At 43.9% G+C, this 23,094-nt stretch overlaps 3 protein-coding genes across 10 annotated transcripts; 2 read left to right on the forward strand and 1 right to left on the reverse strand.

Annotated features, from left to right (window-relative positions):
• Positions 1-23: 23 nt before the first annotated feature.
• On the reverse strand, positions 24-21,794 carry dytn (dystrotelin). 8 transcript variants are annotated; one of them, XR_015775934.1, is made up of 20 exons: positions 21,658-21,794; positions 14,667-14,740; positions 14,401-14,432; positions 14,219-14,293; positions 12,429-12,615; positions 12,184-12,269; positions 11,970-12,049; positions 11,730-11,801; positions 11,493-11,656; positions 11,292-11,403; positions 11,055-11,188; positions 10,849-10,978; positions 10,042-10,094; positions 9,828-9,969; positions 9,541-9,611; positions 9,098-9,504; positions 8,404-8,512; positions 1,694-1,827; positions 744-1,020; positions 24-656 (listed from the first exon to the last, which is right to left on the reverse strand). XR_015775934.1 is itself a non-coding variant. In XM_088074794.1 (17 exons), exons 3-16 carry the CDS (start codon positions 14,417-14,419, stop codon positions 8,418-8,420), a joined length of 1,863 nt encoding a protein of 620 aa, XP_087930920.1. In that variant the 5' UTR covers positions 14,420-14,432; positions 14,667-14,740; positions 21,658-21,794; the 3' UTR covers positions 24-656; positions 8,404-8,417. The 8 variants fall into 8 exon arrangements, 2 of the variants coding, with proteins under 2 accessions (XP_087930920.1, XP_087930919.1); XR_015775931.1 differs by having other exon boundaries at positions 9,098-9,611; XR_015775932.1 differs by lacking the exon at positions 21,658-21,794 and adding an exon at positions 15,251-15,803 and having other exon boundaries at positions 9,098-9,611.
• On the forward strand, positions 642-8,407 carry zdbf2 (zinc finger, DBF-type containing 2). The gene is made up of 11 exons (XM_042513138.2): positions 642-701; positions 1,710-1,809; positions 1,887-1,927; positions 2,006-2,036; positions 3,827-3,923; positions 4,001-4,158; positions 4,263-5,166; positions 5,259-5,384; positions 6,176-6,525; positions 6,607-6,772; positions 6,846-8,407. The coding sequence occupies exons 3-11, from the start codon at positions 1,906-1,908 to the stop codon at positions 7,668-7,670; spliced, it is 2,679 nt and encodes an 892-aa protein (XP_042369072.2). The 5' UTR covers positions 642-701; positions 1,710-1,809; positions 1,887-1,905; the 3' UTR covers positions 7,671-8,407.
• Positions 18,330-22,843, forward strand: LOC148185444 (CD59 glycoprotein-like). Its single transcript, XM_088074804.1, has 5 exons — positions 18,330-18,458; positions 18,605-18,688; positions 19,790-19,891; positions 20,548-20,621; positions 21,859-22,843. Exons 2-5 carry the CDS (start codon positions 18,634-18,636, stop codon positions 21,979-21,981), a joined length of 354 nt encoding a protein of 117 aa, XP_087930930.1. The 5' UTR covers positions 18,330-18,458; positions 18,605-18,633; the 3' UTR covers positions 21,982-22,843.
• Positions 22,844-23,094: the final 251 nt, after the last annotated feature.

A 23,094-nucleotide genomic window follows, 5' to 3' on the forward strand; every position in this document is an offset into this window, starting at 1 on the left:
TGTGTGTGTGTGAGAGAGAGCTTTATTCACTGAAGGAGGCGCAGGAGGAGGCGCAGCTCCTTGAACAGGAAACCTCCTGATGGTTGACGCTGTCTGTATTGAGATGTGACGGAGAGAAACACTCGGTGTGCGTTTACGTGACGTCCGTCATAATTTAATGTTTTTAGGTGAAAGTTCGTTAGTGTGAACGTGTCAGATCATCAGTTGTAACTGATCAATTATAGTCTGTAATAACTGACCCTGATCAATAATCACACTGTAGTTCTGACCAAAACAAACAGATCTAGAATCAATAATCAGTGTAGTTCTGAGTCTGAGAACAGATCAATAATCAGATTGTGAAATGTAACAAAATAATCAAGAATTAAAGTCTCTAACAATAATTTTGTTCAACTGATCAATAACCAGACTGTGTGAAGCGTAAATGAAACTAATCACAATAACAGTGACCTAAAACTGATCAATAATCAATAATAGGAGGGTAAATATCTCGAAGGTGAGGCTGCAGTTCCGCGGCTCACCTGCGCTGTTTTGGCGGCGCTGTTTTCCCGCGGTGTAGCTGTGTCTCTTCCGGGGGTCTCGCGGCAGCAGAAGAAGAGTCAGACCGGAAACTAAACAGAGCGGCGGAGCAGCGCGCGGCGGAAGAAGACTTTAATCTGCGCGAGAGTAAACAACCAAACATCAACAACAAACAGCAGCAGGTAAACAAACCGATGCGTCATCGATTATCGATTATCGCTCACCTTAAGCAGCCAATCGGTTGCTCTGTAGCCTCGCGCTCTGCGTGCTAACAGCTAGCCGGCTGCTAACGCTCACGGCGGCTCACCAGAGCGACACGTCATCACCGGCGGTCACCATGGTTACCAAAGACCCGGTCCGACCCGGGCGGGTAAACCCGGGTTTACCGGTGCGGGTTTTAAACCGGAGCTGTTAGCGCCGCGGCTAGTTAGCTTCACACAGGCGGCCAATCAGAGCACGAGCTGGATCGGCAGCCAATCAGAGCGGAGGAGAAGCTGCGCTCTGATTGGTCCACGTCACAGAGAGAAATATATATAACAATAAATAAATGATCGATACCGTCACTATACTTACTCTGTCGGTGTTAACATAAATTACTAATCAATACATTATTTCAAATACATTTAAAAACATTTTAGAAAATAAAATTCAAATTAAATCTAGTTTAATTAAATGTACTTTAAATTTGTAGACTTTTACAGGTGAATATGATTGATTCTTAGTAACTAAATATAAAAAATAATTAACTTTATTATTTTATTTTGGACATAAATGCATTTTTCATTAAAAAAAAAGAATGGGCAATTTGAGAATAAAAAATATAAAGCTAATGGAGTTAGTTCTTTATTTCCTGTACAATAATTACAGAGAAAGAGATAACATAAAAATATAAGTTCAAGTAGTATCAGTTTTAAATCTGCAAATTCGTAATTAGAAGAGAAATATGTAAATGCAGAGGTTTGTTCTTTTAATTTCTTTAATTTTTGTTTTCTTGGGTACCTTGAAAGGCATTATATAAATCCAAGTTATTGTTATTATAATTATTATTATTATTGTAAACAGGAAGTAAACTTGTTTTAGTTGATTTGGAAACATTATCATTATTATTATTATTGTGTTTCATTTTATATTTTATGATCAATAATTTCATCAAAAGTAAATAAATAAAACTCACTGGTGTCTCTCTTCAGGCTCATGGAGTCAACACCCAAAACTCTCAATTGGTTACCGTTGGTTACAGCATGGAGCGCTCTGATTGGATGGATAACTCACTGACTGCAGCGGCTCCAGGTGAGACCTCATCAATATCTAATTAACACAAATAAATGCGTCATGAGTAATGAACAAACGTGATGAATGTGTTTCAGATCTCCAGTCAGCAGCAGGATGTCACACTCCTCCAATAAAGGTACAAACACTCTGATATTATTATTATTATTATATTTATACCTCATTCACTACACTCACTGTGCTCTGTGTGTGTCAGGTGACCGGAGGAAGGCGCAGTCTACCAGCAGGTGAGTCTACCGGTTCATTATAGTCATTATTGATTAGGAATATTAGAAGTCTGGATTCATCCGCTCACCAAACTCTGTAACTCTTTTAGAAAATCACAACATTTTACACTTTGTGTGTACTTGTTTTATCGCCACGTAATTTTCTGGTGTATAACAGAAAATATTGATCTTATGAGGTATATTAAAAAAAAAAAAAAGTTTAATATATTCTCACAGGTAGAGTGGCTTGTGTCACCTGTTAAGCCGGAGATATACTTGCTACTAACTACCTGTATACGTGACTGCCGTGGGTCTGTTGGGCTGTGTGTGTCCTCAAAATTTGACGTAAAGTGGACTCAAGATGCAGTACGTATTATGTATATGTATTCCTGGTTTTCTACTTCACCTGTCTGGAGAACACTGAAGCCCTCCTACATTGTCTCCATTCACTATATTGGGTTGTACTCAATAGATGGGATGACCTCACCCTGAACTTGGAGACACCACAAGGCTCAGTTTGCCCTTCCTCATCAGCAAACTCCTGGACTTCTTGGTCTTGAAGGACATCCATGTCCTACAGGCTATGTTGTCAAAAGTTTTGGTGACATTGGTTCAATCCGTCAGTGATGCGTAGTACCACTTCCCCAGCCACTTTATTGGGTTGTCCTTGATCGATGGAATGACCTCAACCCCTGAACTTTGAGACTGAACTTTTTGGTTACTTTGCCCTTCCTGAGCACTAAACTCCTGGACTTTTTGGCCTTGATGGATGTCCTTGCCTAAGAGGCTATGTTATCCGGAGTTTCCAATACCTATCTTGCTTTGACATGTGACACAGTTGTAATTGTGATGTTGTCCATGAATCCACGTAGTGCCAGCTGGACAATGTCTGACTACAGCTTGGTGCCATCTGGTGCACCTTAAGCTGCTGCTACCAGGAAGTTCATGCCATGATAAACAGGATGAGGGAGATGGTGCATCCTGTTTGAAAGTCCTGACAGTTGGTTGTGAACTGGCTTGATGTCATTCTGACTGTGAACCCTTCCGGGTAGCTGGTGATTTTGTCTCAGCCAGCTTCTGGAATTTGTAGTAGTCTAGTTCTTCTTGAATTAGGTTGTGTGGGATTGACCCATAGGCGTTTGTGAGGTCACCTTTCCTTTGCTTGGCCTCTCAGATCAATTGGTTGATCATAGAAAAGTGTTCCAGACATCCTGAAAATCCTGGTCTTCGTCTTTGCTTTGTGGATGTTTTGATGTACTTGTTTTGCAACATGTAGATAGTCTGCCTTGTTGTGAGCACAGAGAAGAAAAGATGGTCTTGAACTAAGTGATTGTGGTGGAACCTTCATCCTTTTATCAACTTTCAGTTTGGTGGGGCTGCCTTTGGCCCAGATCTTTCTCTTGATCTTCCGCACCCTCTGCAGAAGCTATGGCTTTTTTTGGTATCCATTGTTGAGTACACCATTTGGACCGGGGACAGATGCTTTGGCTCTTCAGGTGATGTCCTGTATTTCCTGCCAAGTTGGTTTTCCCACATTCAGCTTGGTTGATGGTATTCCTGGTATATGAGTGTTCCCGTTTGCTCATTGTCCCGGACCTCTGCAGAGGTCGCAGTGTGCATCCTATAGGAATTCGTCTGCCTCTGGCCTCACGCTGGATAGTGTTCCAGATTTTTGTTGGTCGAGAAGAGTTTGCACTACTGTTCCTGCAGTTTGCTGCTTTGGTCCTTGTAGTAGAACTTTATAAAATAGTACTTCATGAACAGAACACTGGCCTGAAATTGTTTTTTTTTCCCCTCTCTCTATCTGACAGGATGTGGGAGGAGTCTCAGCCAGGCCCATCCAGGTGTCAGTCCAGCAGACAGGGTTACTGTGGATACTGCAGAGTACTCTACAGCAACCTGGAACAGGTACGCCTGAGCTGCGGTCATGTGGCCCAAGTCTTCTCGTCAGAATTAATGACATGTTAATGTGGTGTTTCTCTCAGCACCTGTCCAGTCTCAGACACCTGGATTCTGTCCGGGCGTCCTCCCGAGGCTCCAGCACCGTCTCCTCTGCCAGCAGCAGCAGAACCAAACTGACCCTGCTGGAACGCTTTCTGCAGGACGTCCTGCAACACCACCCGCACCGGTACAATGACCCCAGGTATCTGAAACAAGAATATCAGAACCGCATCCAGGTAACTAAAACAAGCCCACTTGTGCTGCTGCAGCATGTATATGTTATGTCCATCTTTGTGTCTCTGTCAGGCCATCTCATGCTGACCTCCCATCAGTCTCTGCCCCTCCTTTGCCGAGGGAGGAGCTTGACGAACTTTGTTTCTCTGATGACGAAAGCCGGTCGCAGGGCACCCGAGAGCACCTGCCCAGTTCTGATGACACCTCCTGCAAGCTGACCAGTCAGAAAGAAGACAGGCTGTTTGCATCGATCAGAGAGCAGGATGAAGAAGGAACAGCCCCTCATACACAGACCCCACCCCCACATACACAGACTCCACCCCCACAGTCTCAGGCCCTGCCCTCTGTTCACAGGAAGGCCCACAGGAAGACTAACAGGAGGAAAACCAGCAACTCCTCCACCTCCTCACACACCCAGAGAGGACCAGGTCCTGGTCCCGGCGCCAAGCCTGGCCCAGACCCTGGTCCCAGCCCCCACACCCAGCTGAGTCCCTGCCTAGACCCCAGCCTTTGTCCAGTCCCTCTTCCCTTTCGAGGCCCTGGTCCCAGTCCAGGCCCCAGTCTCTATCCAGGCCCCAGTCCAGGCCTCGGCCCTCGTCCCCCCACACAGCTTAGGCCCTACGCAGGACCTCGCCCTGGTCCCAGTCTAGGCGTAGGTCCCAAACCCCACACCCAGCTGAGGCCCTGCCCAGACCCCAGCCTTAATCCAGTTCCTGTTCCCTTTCGAGGCCCACGTCCAGGCCCTGGCCCTGGTCTCCACCCCCGCACACAGCTGAAGCCATGTTTAGACCCTCGCCCCAGCTTCTGCCCAGACCTTCGCTCTGGCCCTGATCCAGGCCCCAGTCGAGGCCCTGGTCCTCGCGCCCCCCCACACCTGAGGCCCTGGCTGAGCTGGCAGAAGCAGAGGAGGGAGGCTCATAAAGAGGAGGCGTTCTCCTCAGACCACAGCGACTCTGTGGATCAGACCATCGAGGAGGTCCGTCACTCTGTCAGTGTTTCAGTCAGCTGATCCTCTTCAGCTGATCCCCAAAACTAAGTTGTGTGTTTTGTGTTTATGTTGAACATCAGGTGATCCAGAGATGTTGCCATGGCGTCACTTCCACTTCCCAGCAGCAGGAGGAGACAGAGAGCTTCCATTTCAGCCTCCCCAGCTCCACAGGAACCCACAGTGACGACTGGGACTCACCTGTACAGGTACCTGAGTTCCAGTGGGAGGGTGGTGGAGTCAAAGAGGCACCTGAGTGATAGACTGATGTGTGTCTGTCTGGATGTATGTCACAATCCCATGCATGCGACACCAATGAGGGAATTTCATCATATTTGGCACAAACGTTCACTTAAGGAACTGTTAAGGGTATTTGGTGCCCTTGACCGCAACATCTCAAGAGAACCTTGAGGGGATTTTTTTTTTCAAATTTGGCACAATGAACAGATATTTTTATGGACAAACATCAAAGGTTAAGGTCAATGTGACCTTGTCCGTTGGATCGTTTTGAATGTGGCATTTCAAGAGCACCTTGAGGGAATTCCCTCAAATTTGTCACAAGCATCCAGTTGCACTCAACAATGAACTGATAAAATTTTGATAGTCCAAGTTAAAAGTTTCTGGGACATCATTCGTCACATTTTTATGAACATGGTATCTCGAGCGCATTCCGGAAATTTCCTCAAATCAGGAACAAACGTCCACTTGGACTTAAGTATAAATGATTAGATTTTGGTGATCAAAGTTCACTGCTACCTTGTCTGTGGCATTCTAGTGGACACGGTATCTCAAGAATGCCTTGAGGGAATTTCTTCAAATTTGGCACAAATGTCCACTTTTGTTAAAAAATGAGCTGATAAGACTTTGGTGGTCCAATGTCACTGTGACCTCTTAAAACATGATTTTGGCTCTAAAATCATACAATAAATATGACAACATTCTCAGAAACATCTGACAGGGTAAAATGATGAAGTGATGACATTCCAGTTTTGTTTTACAGCAAGGACAAACACCTGGTGACACAGCTGTCCAGGTGAGTCAGGGGGAGGGACAGGACCTGAGCTGTCTGATGGATGTTCAGGTGGACCTGGAGGACCAGGTGTACTCGTGCCAGCTGGACTCGGCCCTCCACAGTGAGCGGAGGGCAGGGGGCGGGGCCAAACAGGAGCAGGGCTTCTGGAGTCTGCCAATAGACGAAGTCCTGCCGGCGCCGGAGCACATCCCAGAATCCTTCAGGGGGAAGACCTGGACCCAGATTGAGCAGGAGGACGAGGAGCGAGTGGAGAAACTGGTGCGCCAGTTCAGACGGGGGAGGTTCATCTGCTACTTCGACACTGAGTCTCTGGCCAGGTAGACACAGACGCACCTGTGCTGTTTCTGTCAGTGTCATTGTGTTTTAAACTGACCTTCTGATGATGTCATCACTGTCAGGTATGGGAGGAGGAGCCAAAACAAGAACAGGTGTGCTGAGAGCAAGGAGGTGGAGCCAGACACCAGTGTCCTGCCTTTATTGGACTGTGATGACGATGACTCGTCATACGTCAGGAGGAGGAGGAGGAAGAAGAGGCGAGCCTTCAGGGTGGCGTCCAGGTGTCAGGTGAGAGCAGCGGATAGTTTTCAGTCTGTTTCTGTGTCTGTGAAGTCGTCATCACCTGTGTCTGTTCCTGCAGGTGGTCAAAGTCAGCCACAGCACTCAGACTGTCCGACTGGTTGTCCCAGCTGTCCGTCAACAAGCCACAGAGCCCCCACCCACCAGCATCTCAGCAGCCAATCAGGACGCAGCAGAGAGAACTCCTGCAGCGTGGCGCTCCCTTCCGCCATCGTACTCCAACATTGTCACACCGCTGCAGCCTCGCACCTCTCTGATCTATCTGCTCTGCTCGCCCTCAGGCCCCGCCCCCTCAAGCACACCATCACCTGGCTCTAAACGCTGCAGGAAGAAGAGGCGTCCGCTTGACCCGGAGGGGTCGAAGGTCAAGTACAAACAACTTCCTGTCATGTTCTACGACCCCAGCAGCAACCGCATCCTCAAAAACCCACCTAAAGGCTTCCTGTGGCGGCGTGGCTCCACCCACTCCAGCCCGCCGCCGTCATGCGTCCGGCAGCTGTTCAGGAGTCTGAGTCCGGACCTGAATGCCGACAGGCCCCTGGGGGAGGGGGCCGCTGGGTCCTCCAAGGTCAAAGGTCATGCCAGTTTCCTCCTCAGTCGGGACGTGGCGCAGACCAGCAAACAGGACCCGGTCAGGAGGCGAGGCAGGACACCTCAAGGCCCGCCCCCTCTGCCTCATGGCAGGTCAGAGCGTGGGAGGAGGGGGAGGACACGCCCCCCGCCTGCAACTAGAAGAACCAGGGCTCAGGCCACGCCCACGCAGCCCAGGAGAGAAGGCCTACGTCGGGCAGGAACCGGCAGGGCTGTCCCCGGCTCCAAAGACCCATCCTCACCCCGCCGCGGAAGGGGCCGGAGGAGGCGGGGCTGCGAGCGGGGGCGAAGGTAGCAGGACGAGGCTGCTGGACTTCAAGTGGAAGCTCGATGTCGATATTAGAATAAATCGATACAGAGGTCTCATTTTATGTTTGTGTGCAGAAAAAAAAACTTTTCTCAAAATCTTTTTGTTATTTTAATGACTTTTTCTTGAATTCACCTAAAAGTCAAATTCAGGGTTCAGACATATTTAGTGGTTTTTCTTCATTATGATTTTTAAATTTTTTTTTAAAAACATTTTGTTTAGTTTTGTTTTGTTTAAATGGTGACTTTTGACGGTATGTTTCCTTGAATTTTTTTTGTGAGTTTCTTTTGTCTCGTAAAATATTGACATTTTTATTATATATTTTGCAATTTTGTTGTCTTTAAATATTTTTGGTAGTTTTTAATTTCTTTAAAATATTTTGTTTATTTTTGTAAGAAAACATGCTTTCAAAACAACTTTCAAAATCATAGGAAAAAAAGTTTTCAACAACTTTTCCAATTTTTTCAGGGTATATTTAGCATTCCTCGTTTTCCAGGCCTGGAAATGGCTCCTTCCTTGTTTTTCTTGACTGTTTGAAGTATGAAACTAAAGGATTGGACCTTCAAACTCTGCGTGCACACAAACAGAAAGTGAAACTGGACTTTAATATTTTATTGAAATGTTTGCTCTCTTCTCTTCAGCTGCAGCTCTTTTCTACCTTTATTACACTCGGCTGTCTGTATTTATATGTGGATTATGAGGAATAAACGTCTTTTATAACCTGAGCGCGAGTCCTCAGTGTGTGTCGGCTCTCACGGCGTCCACCAGCCGCTCGATACAGTCGCCCACCTGCTCTGCCACCACCACAAGCTCCGCCCTCCTCCTCTCGCCTGCAGACAGGAAGTTCAACAACATGAAAATTATCGTTTTTAAATTAATTTATTAACATTAATTTAACATTTGTATATTATTATATGTTTTTTTTCCTGCTATTTAACCCTTTGGACTCTGTGCTAAATGGTACACTTTCTTTTAAAATCATGGGAAAAGACAATAAACATCTTGGTAAAAAATGTTCCACAAATTATAAGAAATTAGTAGAGTTTGGGAAAAACGTTGTAATAATCACAATTACATATTTATTTATTTTTTAAAAATGATTTGATGTCTTTATTTTTTTTTTACAGTTTTTATTGATTTATTCCTAATTTGGGACAAATTAGGTAATTTCCTCTTGCTCATTGCCTCCTTCTTATTTGTAATTATAATTATTTCACAAAATTAATATGAAGGGCCTTTTTATTCAATTATTTTTAGAAATCTTGGGAAAATGTCTCAGAGAAAAAAGAAAAAGCTAGGAAAAATGAAAACATATAGATGAATACTATATAATTATCATGATTTTTAACATTTTTAAAGCACTTTTCCATATACTATTTACGGTAAATCATCACTTTCGGTCCTCAGCGTCTCACCTGTCTCTCTCTCTGTCCACCTGTCTCTCTCCATCACTGTCTTCAGTCTCTCCACTGTCTCCTGCAGCAGCTCCTCTGGACTACATGTCCCACAATCCTCGTCTTGTTCTTCTTCAGACAGACAGGTGTCATCGTCCTGTGGCTCCGCCTCCTCCGGCCCGTCCTGTAGTGCTATTGGACGAAAAAGAGACCAGCCAGTGGCAGACTCCTCCCCCTCCTCCTCATAGTGGATATCATGTGACAGACGTGTGTGCTGGTGCATTGTGGGAGATGGAGTTTGTAGTTCTTCTTTGCTCCAGTCGTCTTCTGTCTTCAGCAGCTCTTCCTCTTCTTCTTCTGTTTCTCCCTCCGAGTCCGAGACCACCGTCGAGTTCTCTCTCTCAGCGTTCTCCTCATTCTCCACCTTCTCCATGTTCTCTTTGTTCTCCGTGTTCTCCACGTTTTCCATGTTCTCCTGGTCGAGGCTTTGTGGTGGGTTCTTGTCATGTTCTTGAGCCTCCATCTTATTCAGAGCCTGAAGACAGAAAGAGGAACATCTGTTTGTAGTCATAGTTACCATGGTTACAACGTGATATGTGCCAGGAAGTGACCGTAAAAACGTGACGAGAAACAGACCCCGAAGCCGCGGGCTGCTGCAGCTACGGTGGCCCTGAGGGTCAAAACACTTCAACATTTTACACATCATTTCCTGTTAACCTCTGAGTGTGTGTGTGTGTGTGTGAGTGTTTACATGTGTGAGTGCGCGCTGCAGACGGAGGTTGTGATCTCTGAGCGTTTCCATGGTAACCTCCATCTGAGAGCACCTGTCCTCCAGGATGCCGTGCTCTGACTGGACGGTGAGTCTCCAGGCCTGCAGCTGCTCCTCCATCAGCCTGAAGACAAACAAGACGCCGTCACACACTGTCCACAGAGCAGCTCGCCACAGGGACACTCTGCTGTCTCACCATCTGTCTCTGTGCAGGTCTTTGACCTCCTTCAGCAGGACGGACGCCTTCAGCTGCTCCACAACGACGACAACGAAGACAACAACAATAACAGCAACGACAATAACAATGACAAAGACAACAACAACAATAACAATGACAAAGACAACAACGACAAAGACAATAACAACAACAACAACAACAACAACGACAATAACAAAAACAATGACAACAACAACAATAACAACGACAATAACAAAAACAATGACAACAACAACAATAACGACAAAGACAACAACAATAACAACAATGACAAAGACAACAACAACGACAATAACAAAAACAATGACAACAACAACAATAACAACAACAAAGACAACAACAATAACAACAATGACAAAGACAACAACGACAAAGACAATAACAACAACAACAACAATAACAACGACAATAACAAAAACAATGACAACAATAACAACGACAAAGACAACAACAACAATAACAACGACAAAGACAATAACAACAACAACAACGACAATAACAAAAACAATGACAACAACAACAACAACGACAAAGACAACAACAATAACAACAATGACAAAGACAACAACAATAACAACAATGACAAAGACAACAACAATAACAACAATGACAAAGACAACAAGAAAAACAAAGACAAGAAAAACAACGACGACAATGAGAAAAACAACAACAATGACGAACACGACAACACCATCAACAACAAAAACATCAATAACAAAAACAACTCATTATCATGAAGAATCTCTCATATAAAAAAGCACAGGTATTAAGTATTATGTGACTCACCTGCTGGGTGGGCGTGTCCTCGTCTGTCTGCAGAGCTTTGGATGAAAGCGAGCAGGGGGGAGGTCGCACCTGTCCATGACTGACAGCTGAGGCAGCCAATCGTGTTGGGGCATCGGAGGTGGGTGGAGTGCTGAGACACAATAAACTTTAATTTCAAAATAAAGGTCTTTAACGAGTGTTGATGTTTGATCCCACACCTGCCTCACCTGTCCTGGGTCTCCTCCGGCTCCGCCCACATCAGGCCCCTCCTCCTGTCGGCCTCCCTCTGAGTGGATCGCCGTGGCAACAAGGCATGACAGGCACTGTGCACCAATGAGGACAGAGACTCTCTCCAGGTGGGCTGACGGACAAACTGACGGTTAGACTACGTCTGTGTACCTGTCTCACCTGTGTGTCTACCTGTGTGTATGCACCTGTCTGACCTGTGTGTGTACCTGTCTCACCTGTGTGCAGAACTCGATGACCGGATGGCATGTTTTGTGTCTGTGGGTCTGTCGGTTGGTCAGGAAGCAGCTCTGACACAGGTGGACGTTCACACACTTCATGCAGCGATACCTGAACACACACACCTGCTTTAACTTTAACTACTTTAACTGATTGGTTAACAGGTAAAGAAGCGTTCTGATTGGACGCTGCGGTCTCACCTGAGTCCGGTGATGGGGAGGGTCTTGCAGGCGTGGCAGCGGACGCTGTGAGTGACGCTCTGACTGACGGACAGGCGGTACAGCGTGGGTAACCACAGCAACAAGCGCGGCTCGCTCTGCAGCCACGACAACACGTGTTCTCCCCTCGCCGTCGGAGTCAACACCTGTGAGCACACACAGGTGTTCAGCGTGTTGTCGTGACGACCACCTCTCACCTGCCGACATCTGCGTCCTCACCCCGTCAAAACACGACTTCACCGCCGCCTCCACGCCACCAAACACACCTTCCTCCTGCACCGCCGTGGGAACCTGAACACAAGAGAGAGCGGGAGGAGAGGGGCATGCTGGGAAATGGAAACATCTTAAAATCCTACAAACGTCCTGAAATCCTGGAAACGTCCTTAAATCTTAGAAACATCACAGAAAAACATCATAAAATCATAGAAAAGTCCTCAAAGTCTTAAAATGTCCTTTTACCTGGCTGAGGTCCTGCAGCAGAGATCTGAGTCCAGACCTGCTGACGGATCCTGATCCGCCCTCTGCAACGCTCACCAGAGCTGCTCGCACACACACACACACACACACACACATGCACGCACGCATGCATGCACGCACACGCCAGGCTTTTATTCTGAAGGAAACGCTGTTCTTTAGGTGTGTTTTATTTTGAAGGAGACAGTCAGGTGCTCACCTCGGTATTTCCCGAGCAGAGACTCAGCTGACAGAGCGATGAGAGCCGTGTGGAGAGAAGCAGCTGAGATCAGACCAGAGTCACACCTGAAAAACACACACACACACACACACACACACACACACACACACACACACACACACACGGATATTAACACATACACACAGCAGTATACAACATACACAGTATATACAGTACATTAACGGTGTAAAACGGTGTAAAAGTATGTGTATTGAGGCAGGGACCGGTGGCTGAGCCTGAACATCAGACTGCACGTCTCCTCTGGAGCCTCCACGCTCACATGACCCGGCACTTCCTGTGACACGCTGTGGAACATCCTGTTCAGAGTCCGGGTCACTTCCTGTCTGTTCAGCTCCACTTCCTGCTGCGAGCGGAGGGCCGCCGTGATGTGACGGACGGCAACCACGTCCACTGGAGACACAGAGACAAATAAACGCCTAAACAAACGATCAAAAACAAACAATGTGTCAAACAGACAGCACGTCCACTGAAACACATAAACACAAACAAACACAAACAAACACAAACACAAACACAAACACAAACAAACACATAAACACAAACAAACACAAACACAAACAAACACAAACACATAAACACAAACACAAACAAACACAAACACATAAACACAAACACAAACACATAAACACAAACACAAACAAACACATAAACACAAACACAAACAACACAAACACAAACAACACAAACACATAAACACAAACACAAACAACACAAACACAGAAACACAAAAAAACACAAAAAAACACAAACAAACACATAAACACAAACAAACACAAACACATAAACACAAACACAAACAAACACAAACACAAACACAAACAAACACAAACAAACACAAACACATAAACACAAACACATAAACAAACACATAAACACAAACACATAAACACAAACACAAACAAACACAAACAACACAAACACATAAACACAAACAAACACAAACACAAACAAACACAAACAACACAAACACAAAAACACAAACAACACAAACACATAAACACAAACAAACACAAACAACACAAACACATAAACACAAACAACACAAACAACACAAACACATAAACACAAACAACACAAACAAACACAAACAACACAAACACATAAACACAAACACAAACACACACATAAACAAACACACACATAAACACAAAAACACAAACAAACACAAAAACACAAACACACACAAACACATAAACACAAACACAAACAACACAAACACATAAACACAAACACATAAACAAACACATAAACACAAACACATAAACACAAACACAAACACAAACAAACACAAACAAACACAAACAACACAAACACATAAACACAAACACATAAACACAAACAAACACATAAACACAAACAAACACAAACACATAAACACAAACACAAACAAACACATAAACACAAACAAACACAAACAAACACAGACACATAAACACAAACAAACACAAACAACACAAACACATAAACACAAACAAACACAAACACATAAACACAAACACATAAACACAAACAAACACAAACACATAAACACAAACACAAACAAACACACACAAACACATAAACACAAACAAACACACACAAACACATAAACAGAAACACAAACACACACATAAACACAAACATATAAACACAAACAAACACAAACACAAACAAACACATAAACATATAAACACAAACAAACACAAACACAAACAAACATAAACATAAACAACACAAACAAACGCATAAACACAAACAAACACATAAATATACAGAAACAAACAAACAAAAAACATATATGCGTGTGACGAACATAAACATAAATGAACTGATAAAGACATAAACAAACATACAAACACAGACAAACAAACAGAGACATGATGTGCCAAACAGACAGCACTCTACTGGAAACATACAAATATAAACATGTAAACAAACACACAAATAAACATACAAAAGCACACCCAGCTGTAAAATATTAATGTTAATAATAATAATAATAATAATAACGGACGTTGACAGAGTCTCTGCAGAGACAGAAGCTTCATGGACACTCTGTAGACGGATGGACGGATTTCATTCAACCCCTCTGAAAAACAAGTAAACATCAACAAAACAATAAACAAACAATAACAATAACAACATGTCAGACAGATACAGTGAAACCACAGAAGAAGAAGAGGAGGAGGAGCTGACCAATGCTGTCCAGATCCATGACGACCTTCAGGCTGAACACACAAACAAACAAACAAACAAACAACAACAAGGTGAAACACCGTCAACAACAACACAAATGAAAGTCGGTTAAGGTGTGAATGTGACAGAGAGCTGCGGGCTGCAGGCTGCGGGCTGCGAGCTGCGAGCTGCGAGCTGCGAGCTGCGAGCTGCGGCGTCTCCTCACACAAAGACAAGCAGCTGAATTATCAATGAAGGTTTCCGGTTTCACCTCAGCCGCCGCTCACCTGCTGCCGGACAGCCAATCAGCTGCCAGCGCTGTCTGAGGTGGTCCTCTTCACAGCGACTGTCCCCGTAAATACTGTGAAAATGAAAACATCGGTTATTCATGATGTAAACAGACCGTGTGAAGGTCGTCGTGACAAAAATAATATTTTCTGCAGACTTTTTATCATCTCTGATAAAATAAAGATACATGTAGGTCAAGAAGTAAATAATAAATAAACACAAAACGTCCAAAAAGAGTCTGAGACACTGAATGTTCACTAAAAACACTAAATGTCCTCAAAGAGACACAAACGTCCACAAAGAGACACAAATGTCCACAAAATGAAACAGAACACCTGCAAAGAGACGATGCGACCACAAATTCTCCAAATGAAGACACTTAAAAAAAACAAGTCCTCAGATATTTGTTTACTTGTGTAATTTATTTACCTGCAGATTTGTTTTTATATTTGCAGAAGATTTCTCTGACTTTACAAACTTTCTTTTAATAGTTGTCAAAGTTTTATTTTCAGATCACAAATTTTTACACACGCGGTATCGAGCTGTTCACACAGTTAATTTTGACCCCAATGTGCCTCCGTACCTTAGAGAACAATCAGAGCTGACAGCTGGGCTGACTGGATGACCTCTGACCTCTCCGACCCCGCTCAGCTGATGTTGTTATTTAGTTTTCTGAGCGTTAGATGATGATCTGTGAGGGAGGAAGCGCGGGCGTCTGGCTGAAGTGAATTTTTAATGAGCGCGGTGGTGTGATGATGGCGTTTGAAAGCAGCAGCTGTGTCTGGGCTGATGATGGCGTTTGAAAGCGGGCGCTGTGCGGCGGCCGTGCTCGTGTCCTGTGTCCTCTTTGTTTGTCTTCAGACTGAAGCTGATTGTTTGTCTCTGAGCTCTCTTTGTCCGCGGGTCGCTCGAGGACGAAACACTGACGCTTTATTCTTCTGCACGGAGATAAACGCCGCCACACGGAGCCGGTCATCCCCCGCCACCAGCATCACATCACCAGCGAGGAGAGGCGGCGTCCCGAGAGGCCAGCTGAGGCCGAGTGGATTTAAACCAAAGAGACGGACACGTCGACGAGTCGACTCGAAGAGACATGAAATATTACAGTTCATCTCGAGTCATGAAGCACGATGCAGAGAGACTCAAACGACCACAGAGAGACTCAAACGACCACAGAGACTCAAACGACCACAGAGACTCAAACGACCACAGAGAGACTCAAACGACCACAGAGAGACTCAAACGACTACAGAGAGACTCAAACGACCACAGAGAGACTCAAACGACCACAGAGAGACTCAAACAACCACAGAGAGACTCAAACGACCACAGAGAGACTCAAACAACCACAGAGAGACTCAAACGACTACAGAGAGACTCAAACGACTACAGAGAAACGACCACAGAGAGACTCAAACGACTACAGAGAGACTCAAACGACTACAGAGAAACGACCACAGAGAGACTCAAACGACTACAGAGAGACTCAAACGACTACAGAGAGACTCAAACGACTACAGAGACTCAAAAGACCACAGAGAAACGACCACAGAGAGACTCAAACGACCACAGAGAGACTCAAACGACCACAGAGAGACTCAAACGACCACAGAGAGACTCAACGACCACAGAGAGACTCAAACGACCACAGAGAGACTCAAACGACCACAGAGAGACTCAAACGACTACAGAGAGACTCAAACGACTGCAAAGAGACTCAAACAACTACAGAGAGACTCAAACGACCACAGAGAGACTCAAACGACCACAGAGAGACTCAAACGACTACAGAGAAACGACCACAGAGAGACTCAAACGACCACAGAGAGACTCAAACGACTGCAAAGAGACACAAGCGACTACAGAGAGACTCAGACGACCACAGAGAGACTCAAACGACCACAGAGAGACTCAAACAACTACAGAGAGACTCAAACGACTGCAAAGAGACTCAAACAACTACAGAGAGACTCAAACGACCACAGAGAGACTCAAACGACTAAAGAGAGACTCAAACGACCACAGAGAAACGACCACAGAGAGACTCAAACGACTACAGAGAGACTCAAATGACCACAGAGAGACTCAAACGACTACAGAGAGACTCAAACGACCACAGAGAGACTCAAACGACCACAGAGAGACTCAAACGACTACAGAGAGACTCAAACGACTGCAAAGAGACTCAAACAACTACAGAGAGACTCAAACGACCACAGAGAGACTCAAACGACCACAGAGAGACTCAAACGACTACAGAGAGACTCAAACGACTACAGAGAGACTCAAACGACTGCAAAGAGACTCAAACGACCACAGAGAGACTCAAACGACCACAGAGAAACGACCACAGAGAGACTCAAATGACTACAGAGAGACTCAAACGACCACAGAGAAACGACCACAGAGAGACTCAAACGACTACAGAGAGACTCAAACGACCACAGAGAAACGACCACAGAGAGACTCAAATGACCACAGAGAGACTCAAACGACCACAGAGAGACTCAAACGACCACAGAGAGACTCAAACGACCACAGAGAGACTCAAACGACTACAGAGAAACGACCACAGAGAGACTCAAACCACTACAGAGAAACGACCACAGAGAGACTCAAACGACCACAGAGAGACTCAAACGACTACAGAGAGACTCAAACGACTGCAAAGAGACTCAAACAACTACAGAGAGACTCAAACGACCACAGAGAGACTCAAATGACTACAGAGAAACGACCACAGAGAGACTCAAACGACCCCAGAGAGACTCAAACGACCACAGAGAGACTCAAACGACCACAGAGAGACTCAAACGACTGCAAAGAGACTCAAGCGACTACAGAGAGACTCAAGCGACTACAGAGAGACTCAGATGACCACAGAGAGACTCAGACGACAACTGCAAAGAGACACAGAACTACAAAGAGAAAATGAAATGATTACAAAGAGACACAAAATGATTCAAAAGACGCACAAAATGACTATAAAGATAAAACAGCACAAACAAAAGGAGATGCAAAACAACCACAAAGCAACGCATGACTACAGAGACACAAACGTCCACAAATGGAACAAACCATCCACAGAGAGACACAAAACGACCACAAACATACACAAAACAACTGTGAAGAGACACAAAATGACTACAAGGACAGACAAAACGACTGCAAAGACACACAAAATGACTGCAAAGAGACACAAACAACTGCAAGGAGATACAAAACAACTGCAGAGAGACACAAAATGACTGCAGAGAGACACAAAACGACTACAAGAAGACACAAAACAACTGTAAGGAGACACAAAATGACAACAAAGAGACACAAAACAACTTCCCAGATACACAAAATGACTAGAAGGAGACACAAAACAACTGTAAGGAGACACAAGATGACTACAAAGAGACACAAATGACTACAAAATGACTAGAGGAAGACACAAAACAACCATAAGGAGACACAAAACGATTTCAAAGAGACACAAAACGACTACAAGGAGAGAAAAAACAACTGCAAAGAGACTCAGACTGAGCAGCAGATTCAGAGGGACTCTTCAGAGGGACTCAGAATTTTTGGGTTTATATCTCCAGTTTTTAAAACCAGAAAACTATTAAAAGTTTCTAAAATCTATCAAACTTTTTAAATCCCACAGGCTCCTCCCAGTGGGCGTGGCCTCAGAGCTCCACTCAGCTGTCAGTCACAGTCCGCGCCGCCACTCGCTCTCTGCTCGCCTCATCAACAACAACAAAAGTCCTGCTGAACTGCAGTATTACTGCGAGCGCCGCTGCTGGGTGAGTCCACACACTGTCCACACACTGTCCACACACTGTCCACACACTGTCCACACAGTGTCCACACAGTGTCCTGCGCTCAGCGAAACGGCTGTTGTGTGTTTTTGTCTCTAAACGGACGCGCTGCTGTGGACTGTGTGCTTCAGATGAGTGTGTGAGCTGCGCTGAGGTGAAAATGAAGCGCTCCCTGGGAATCTGCCTGCTGATCTGCTCCGCTCTGGTCGGACTGGGTACGTTTGTTTCTGCGTTTAATGGGAATTTAACCTTTTATTGTCATTATTGTTTTTATTTATCTTTTTTTTGTAGCTCTGAAATGTTTCCGATCCAGAAAAATATGGATTGATTATTCTAAAATTTCGTTTTTAATCATATTCTCGATCTTTGTTTTAAAACTCACAGATTAAAGTCAAAGTTTTGAATATATTAAAGATAAAGACACATTGTAACTTTTTTTTTACCCTTTGAGACCTGTGCAAACTGGTGAAGTGTTTCAAAAACATAGGTAGAAATGACCCAAAAATCAGAATAAAAATACTGTAAAAAGTTCAAGAAAATTACCAGAAAATCTGAAAAAGACAAATAAAGTAGAAGTAAAAAAAGTAAACAACCTAAAAAAAGTGCTTTAAATGACTTTAAATATGTAATTATGATGATAACAAATCCATCATCTTTAGAAAATAAGTTAAAAGTACAAAATAAATGACAGGAGGAAAAAGAATAATTTGAACACATTTGATGTGAAGCTGATGGTTTCTATTCAGCTTTTGAAACAAACAGGCTTGTTTTTTTTCTTCCAAAAATGAGAATAAAGGAGTGAGCAATGCAAGAAGAAATGACCTGAAGATTTACAGCAAAATCATTCACACAAAATATGACCTAAAAATCTGTAAAGAAATAAAGTAGAATAACGATAATTTCGTTATGTAATTTTCTAGATGTGATGATGATTATTCTAAATATAGTTTTCACTAACTTTTCCCCCTATTTTTCATGTAGTTTTTTCCATATACATTTTTCACTAACTTTTAAAAAAAATAATTTTCTAAATTTACAACTTTCTTGTAATTTGTTGCACATTTCTTCCCGAGTTGCCTTTTTTCTAAAGTTTTTTATTTTTCATTTCATTTTTGTTTATTTTTGTGTGTGTGTGTGTACTCGGGGTTCAAAGGGTTAAAGACTTGTGAAAAGTGTCTGAAAGCAGCACGAGAACAGTGACGGTGCTGCAGGTTTTTAAGGGTTAAAAAAGGTCTAAAACATTTGGCTTCAGACCTGAAGAATCTCGATGTGGTGGATACGAATCGAACCGCCGTCTCCGTGTTTGTGTGTTTCAGGTTCGGCCATCAGGTGTTACAGCTGTAAGGATTACACCGCCAGCTGCTCCAAACAGAGAGACTGCAGCTACGACGACGCCTGCCTCACTCTCACCGAGAGAGGTAACGCCACACCTGAGCACCTGTGCATCTGCTGCACACCTGCACCCCTGAGCACACCTGTAAACCTGCACACCTGCTGCACACCCGAGCACAGCTGCTGCACCCGAGCACACCTGTAAACCTGCACACCTGCTGCACACCCGAGCACAGCTGCTGCACCCCTGAGCAGCTGCTGCACCCCTGAGCACACCTTAACACCTGCACACCTGCTGCACACCCGAGCACAGCTGCTGCACCCCTGAGCACACCTTAACACCTGCACACCTGCTGCACACCCGAGCACAGCTGCTGCACCCCTGAGCACACCTGTACACCTGCACACCTGCTGCACAGCTGCTGCACCCCTGAGCACACCTGTACACCTGAGCACAGCTGCTGCACACCTGAGCACAGCTGCTGCACACCTGAGCACAGCTGCTGCACACCTGAGCACAGCTGCTGCACACCTGAGCACAGCTGCTGCACCCCTGAGCACACCTGTACACCTGCACACCTGTTCTACAGTGGGAGTGTTTATTAGTATGATTAGCCTGTACGAGTACTCGAGTATCTGATAGGAGAAACAGCATGTCATGTTAGCTGCTTCCATGTTCGACTGAGTTCTGCTGAATTCTACTGAGTTCTACTGTTCTGTTGTTCTCCTGTTTGTTCTGCAGGTGGGATGACGTACCGTCAGTGTTTGAAGTATTCAGACTGTGAGTACGGCCGACTGGCCCAGATGTTCCCCCAGGTGACTCTACTCTGCTCTACTTTTTTCTACTCTTTGTTTTTCTACTCTACTTTTTTCACTCTATCTTATTCTTCTTTACTTTATTCTAATCTGTATTATTTTACTGTACTTTACTGTATTCTACTCTAATTTATTCTACTGTACTTAATTCTTTACTTTTTTCTTCTCTACCTTTTTCTACTCTATTCTACTCAACTTTACTTTTCTCTACTTTATTCTACCGGACTTTTCTTTATTCTACTTGACTTTATTCTTCTTTATGTTTTTTAACTAATTTATCCTTTGTTCTAATTTATTTTCTTCTGCTCTACTTTATTCTTTACTTTATTATATTCTATTCTACTCTATTTTACTATTTTTATTTTACTTCTTTTTCTGCTTTTTCTCTGCTTGATTCTACTCCTCTTTGTTTTACTTTACCTTATTCTATTTTACTCTACTTAACTTTATTACTTATCATTACTTTAACTTTATTCTACTTTATTTTATTTTTTAATATTCTACTCTACTTTCCTTTACTCTATTCTGCTCTACTGTACTTTACATTTCTTAATTCTGACCTACTTGATTCTACTTTGCTCTACTTTTTTCCTACATTATTTTACTTTTCTTTACTCTATCTTAATCTACTACTTTATTCTACTTTACTTTACCCTATTTTACCTTATTTTACTTGAGTTTACTTTCAGAGTGTACAACCATCGCAACCAGTAAAACCAGTATGACCATTACCACAGTCCCACAGTACAACCACTACAACCAGTACTTCATTACAACCACTACAGGGGCCGGCTCCACTACAGGGGCCGGCTCTATTAAGGGGCCGGCTCTGCAGCACAGACCGGCTCTGCTAGAGGGGCCGGCTCTGTTAAGGGGCCGGCTCTGCAGCACAGACCGGCTCTGCTAGAGGGGCCGGCTCTGTTAAGGGGCCGGCTCTGCAGCACAGACCGGCTCTGCTAGAGGGGCCGGCTCCGGCTTTCTAAATAAACTGTACTTGTTTAGCTTTTTATTGAGAACAAAACTGTGTTTGACTCACGTGTTTGGAGTTCTGTAGACTTCAGGTCCTCAGGACTCAGGTGTATCTGGACTCAGGTATACTTGGACTTGGGTTAACGTGGACTCAGGTGGTCCTGGACTCGGACTGCCCTCTAGTGGGAAAAACCCCTGTGGAACAAACTCTATGTTGACAAGTTGCTCCATCTGATCACCGATCAATAACTGTATTGATTATTTCCAGGTTTCCAGTTTCACCTTTAAGTGCTGCAACTCTGACCTGTGTAACTCCGCCCCCTCCTCTGCATCGGTCTCAGTGATTGGTCTGCTGGCCTCGGCGGCGGTCATGTGGTGGTGTGTCCACTGAAGAGCCCCCCCCGCCCATACACACACACAGACACACACACACACACACACACACACATACACACACACTGTGGCTGAAACCTGTAACAACAGCTTCTCTAACAATCACCTGATCAATACATCCAGACACCTGATCAATACATTCATTCATCGATACATCCAGACACCTGATTAATACATCCAGTCATCTGATCAATACATCCAGTCACCCGATCAATACATCCAGTCACCCGATCAATACATCCAGTCACCCGATCAATACATCCAGTCATCTGATCAATACATCCATTCACTAAATCAATACATCTATTCACTAGATCAATATATCTGATCAATACATTCAGTCACCCGATCAATACATCCTGTCATCTGATCAATACATCCATTCACCAGATCAATACATCTGATCAATACATCCATTCTTCTGATCAATACATCTGATCAAGACATCCATTCACCTGATCATGACATCCATTCACCTGATCAATACATCTGATCAATACATCCACTCACCTGATCAATACATCTGATCAATACATTCATTCCCCTGATCAATACGTCTGATCAATACATCCATACTGATCAGCTTTCCTCATCAATATTTATATGTAAAGAAACATTTTATCTGCTGATGGATCGATTATCATTAACTGATGATTGATATGATGTAAAACAACACAACTTATCACGTTTGATTGATCGATCATTAAAAAGCGAGCGATCATGAAACCATGGTTACGTAACTGTTTTACAGGAAACTGCCCTCTAACAGCAGGCCTTTCAAAATAAAGTGTAACTGATGAAAATGATCTGAAGCTGCTTGTTTAACCATCTGAGTTAATCAATAAATGGTGTCAAACTGAGTCTTGTTATTGATTGATTTAATTAATATTGATTGAAATAATGTAAAAAAACGTGTTTTCCAGTGTAGATGAAGTTTCTTTCAGTGTCGTCAGATTTTTTCACCATGAAAAGTACGATTTTCTGCTGTGAACACAAAGATCTTCGTACGTTTTTTTTTACAGTAAAGAGTAAAATTTTTTAAGTGTTATGTTTCAAAGTAAAATACATATTTTTTAAAACGTGTAAAATAGTTTTTTAAAGTGTAGAAAAA

The sequence above is a fragment of the Plectropomus leopardus genome, chromosome 24, assembly GCF_026936395.1.
Source record: "Plectropomus leopardus strain MGB_pleo_1.0 chromosome 24, ASM2693639v1, whole genome shotgun sequence".
Classification (NCBI taxonomy): domain Eukaryota; kingdom Metazoa; phylum Chordata; class Actinopteri; order Perciformes; family Serranidae; genus Plectropomus; species Plectropomus leopardus.

Excerpts from the sequence above, each read along its gene's own strand:
- LOC148185444 (XM_088074804.1), top strand. The coding sequence starts at position 18,634 with ATGAAGCGCTCCCTGGGAATCTGCCTGCTGATCTGCTCCGCTCTGGTC. Across the intron at positions 18,689-19,789 it reads CTCCGCTCTGGTCGGACTGG|GTTCGGCCATCAGGTGTTAC; the intron begins GTACGTTTGTTT and ends TGTGTGTTTCAG. Across the intron at positions 20,622-21,858 it reads TGGCCCAGATGTTCCCCCAG|GTTTCCAGTTTCACCTTTAA; the intron begins GTGACTCTACTC and ends GATTATTTCCAG.
- zdbf2 (XM_042513138.2), top strand. The coding sequence starts at position 1,906 with ATGTCACACTCCTCCAATAAAG. Across the intron at positions 3,924-4,000 it reads TCTACAGCAACCTGGAACAG|CACCTGTCCAGTCTCAGACA; the intron begins GTACGCCTGAGC and ends TGTTTCTCTCAG. Across the intron at positions 4,159-4,262 it reads CACCGGTACAATGACCCCAG|GCCATCTCATGCTGACCTCC; the intron begins GTATCTGAAACA and ends TGTCTCTGTCAG.
- dytn (XM_088074794.1), bottom strand. Across the intron at positions 9,970-10,041 it reads GACCTGCACAGAGACAGATG|GCTGATGGAGGAGCAGCTGC; the intron begins GTGAGACAGCAG and ends GTTTGTCTTCAG. Across the intron at positions 8,513-9,097 it reads GTGGACAGAGAGAGAGACAG|GCGAGAGGAGGAGGGCGGAG; the intron begins GTGAGACGCTGA and ends TCCTGTCTGCAG.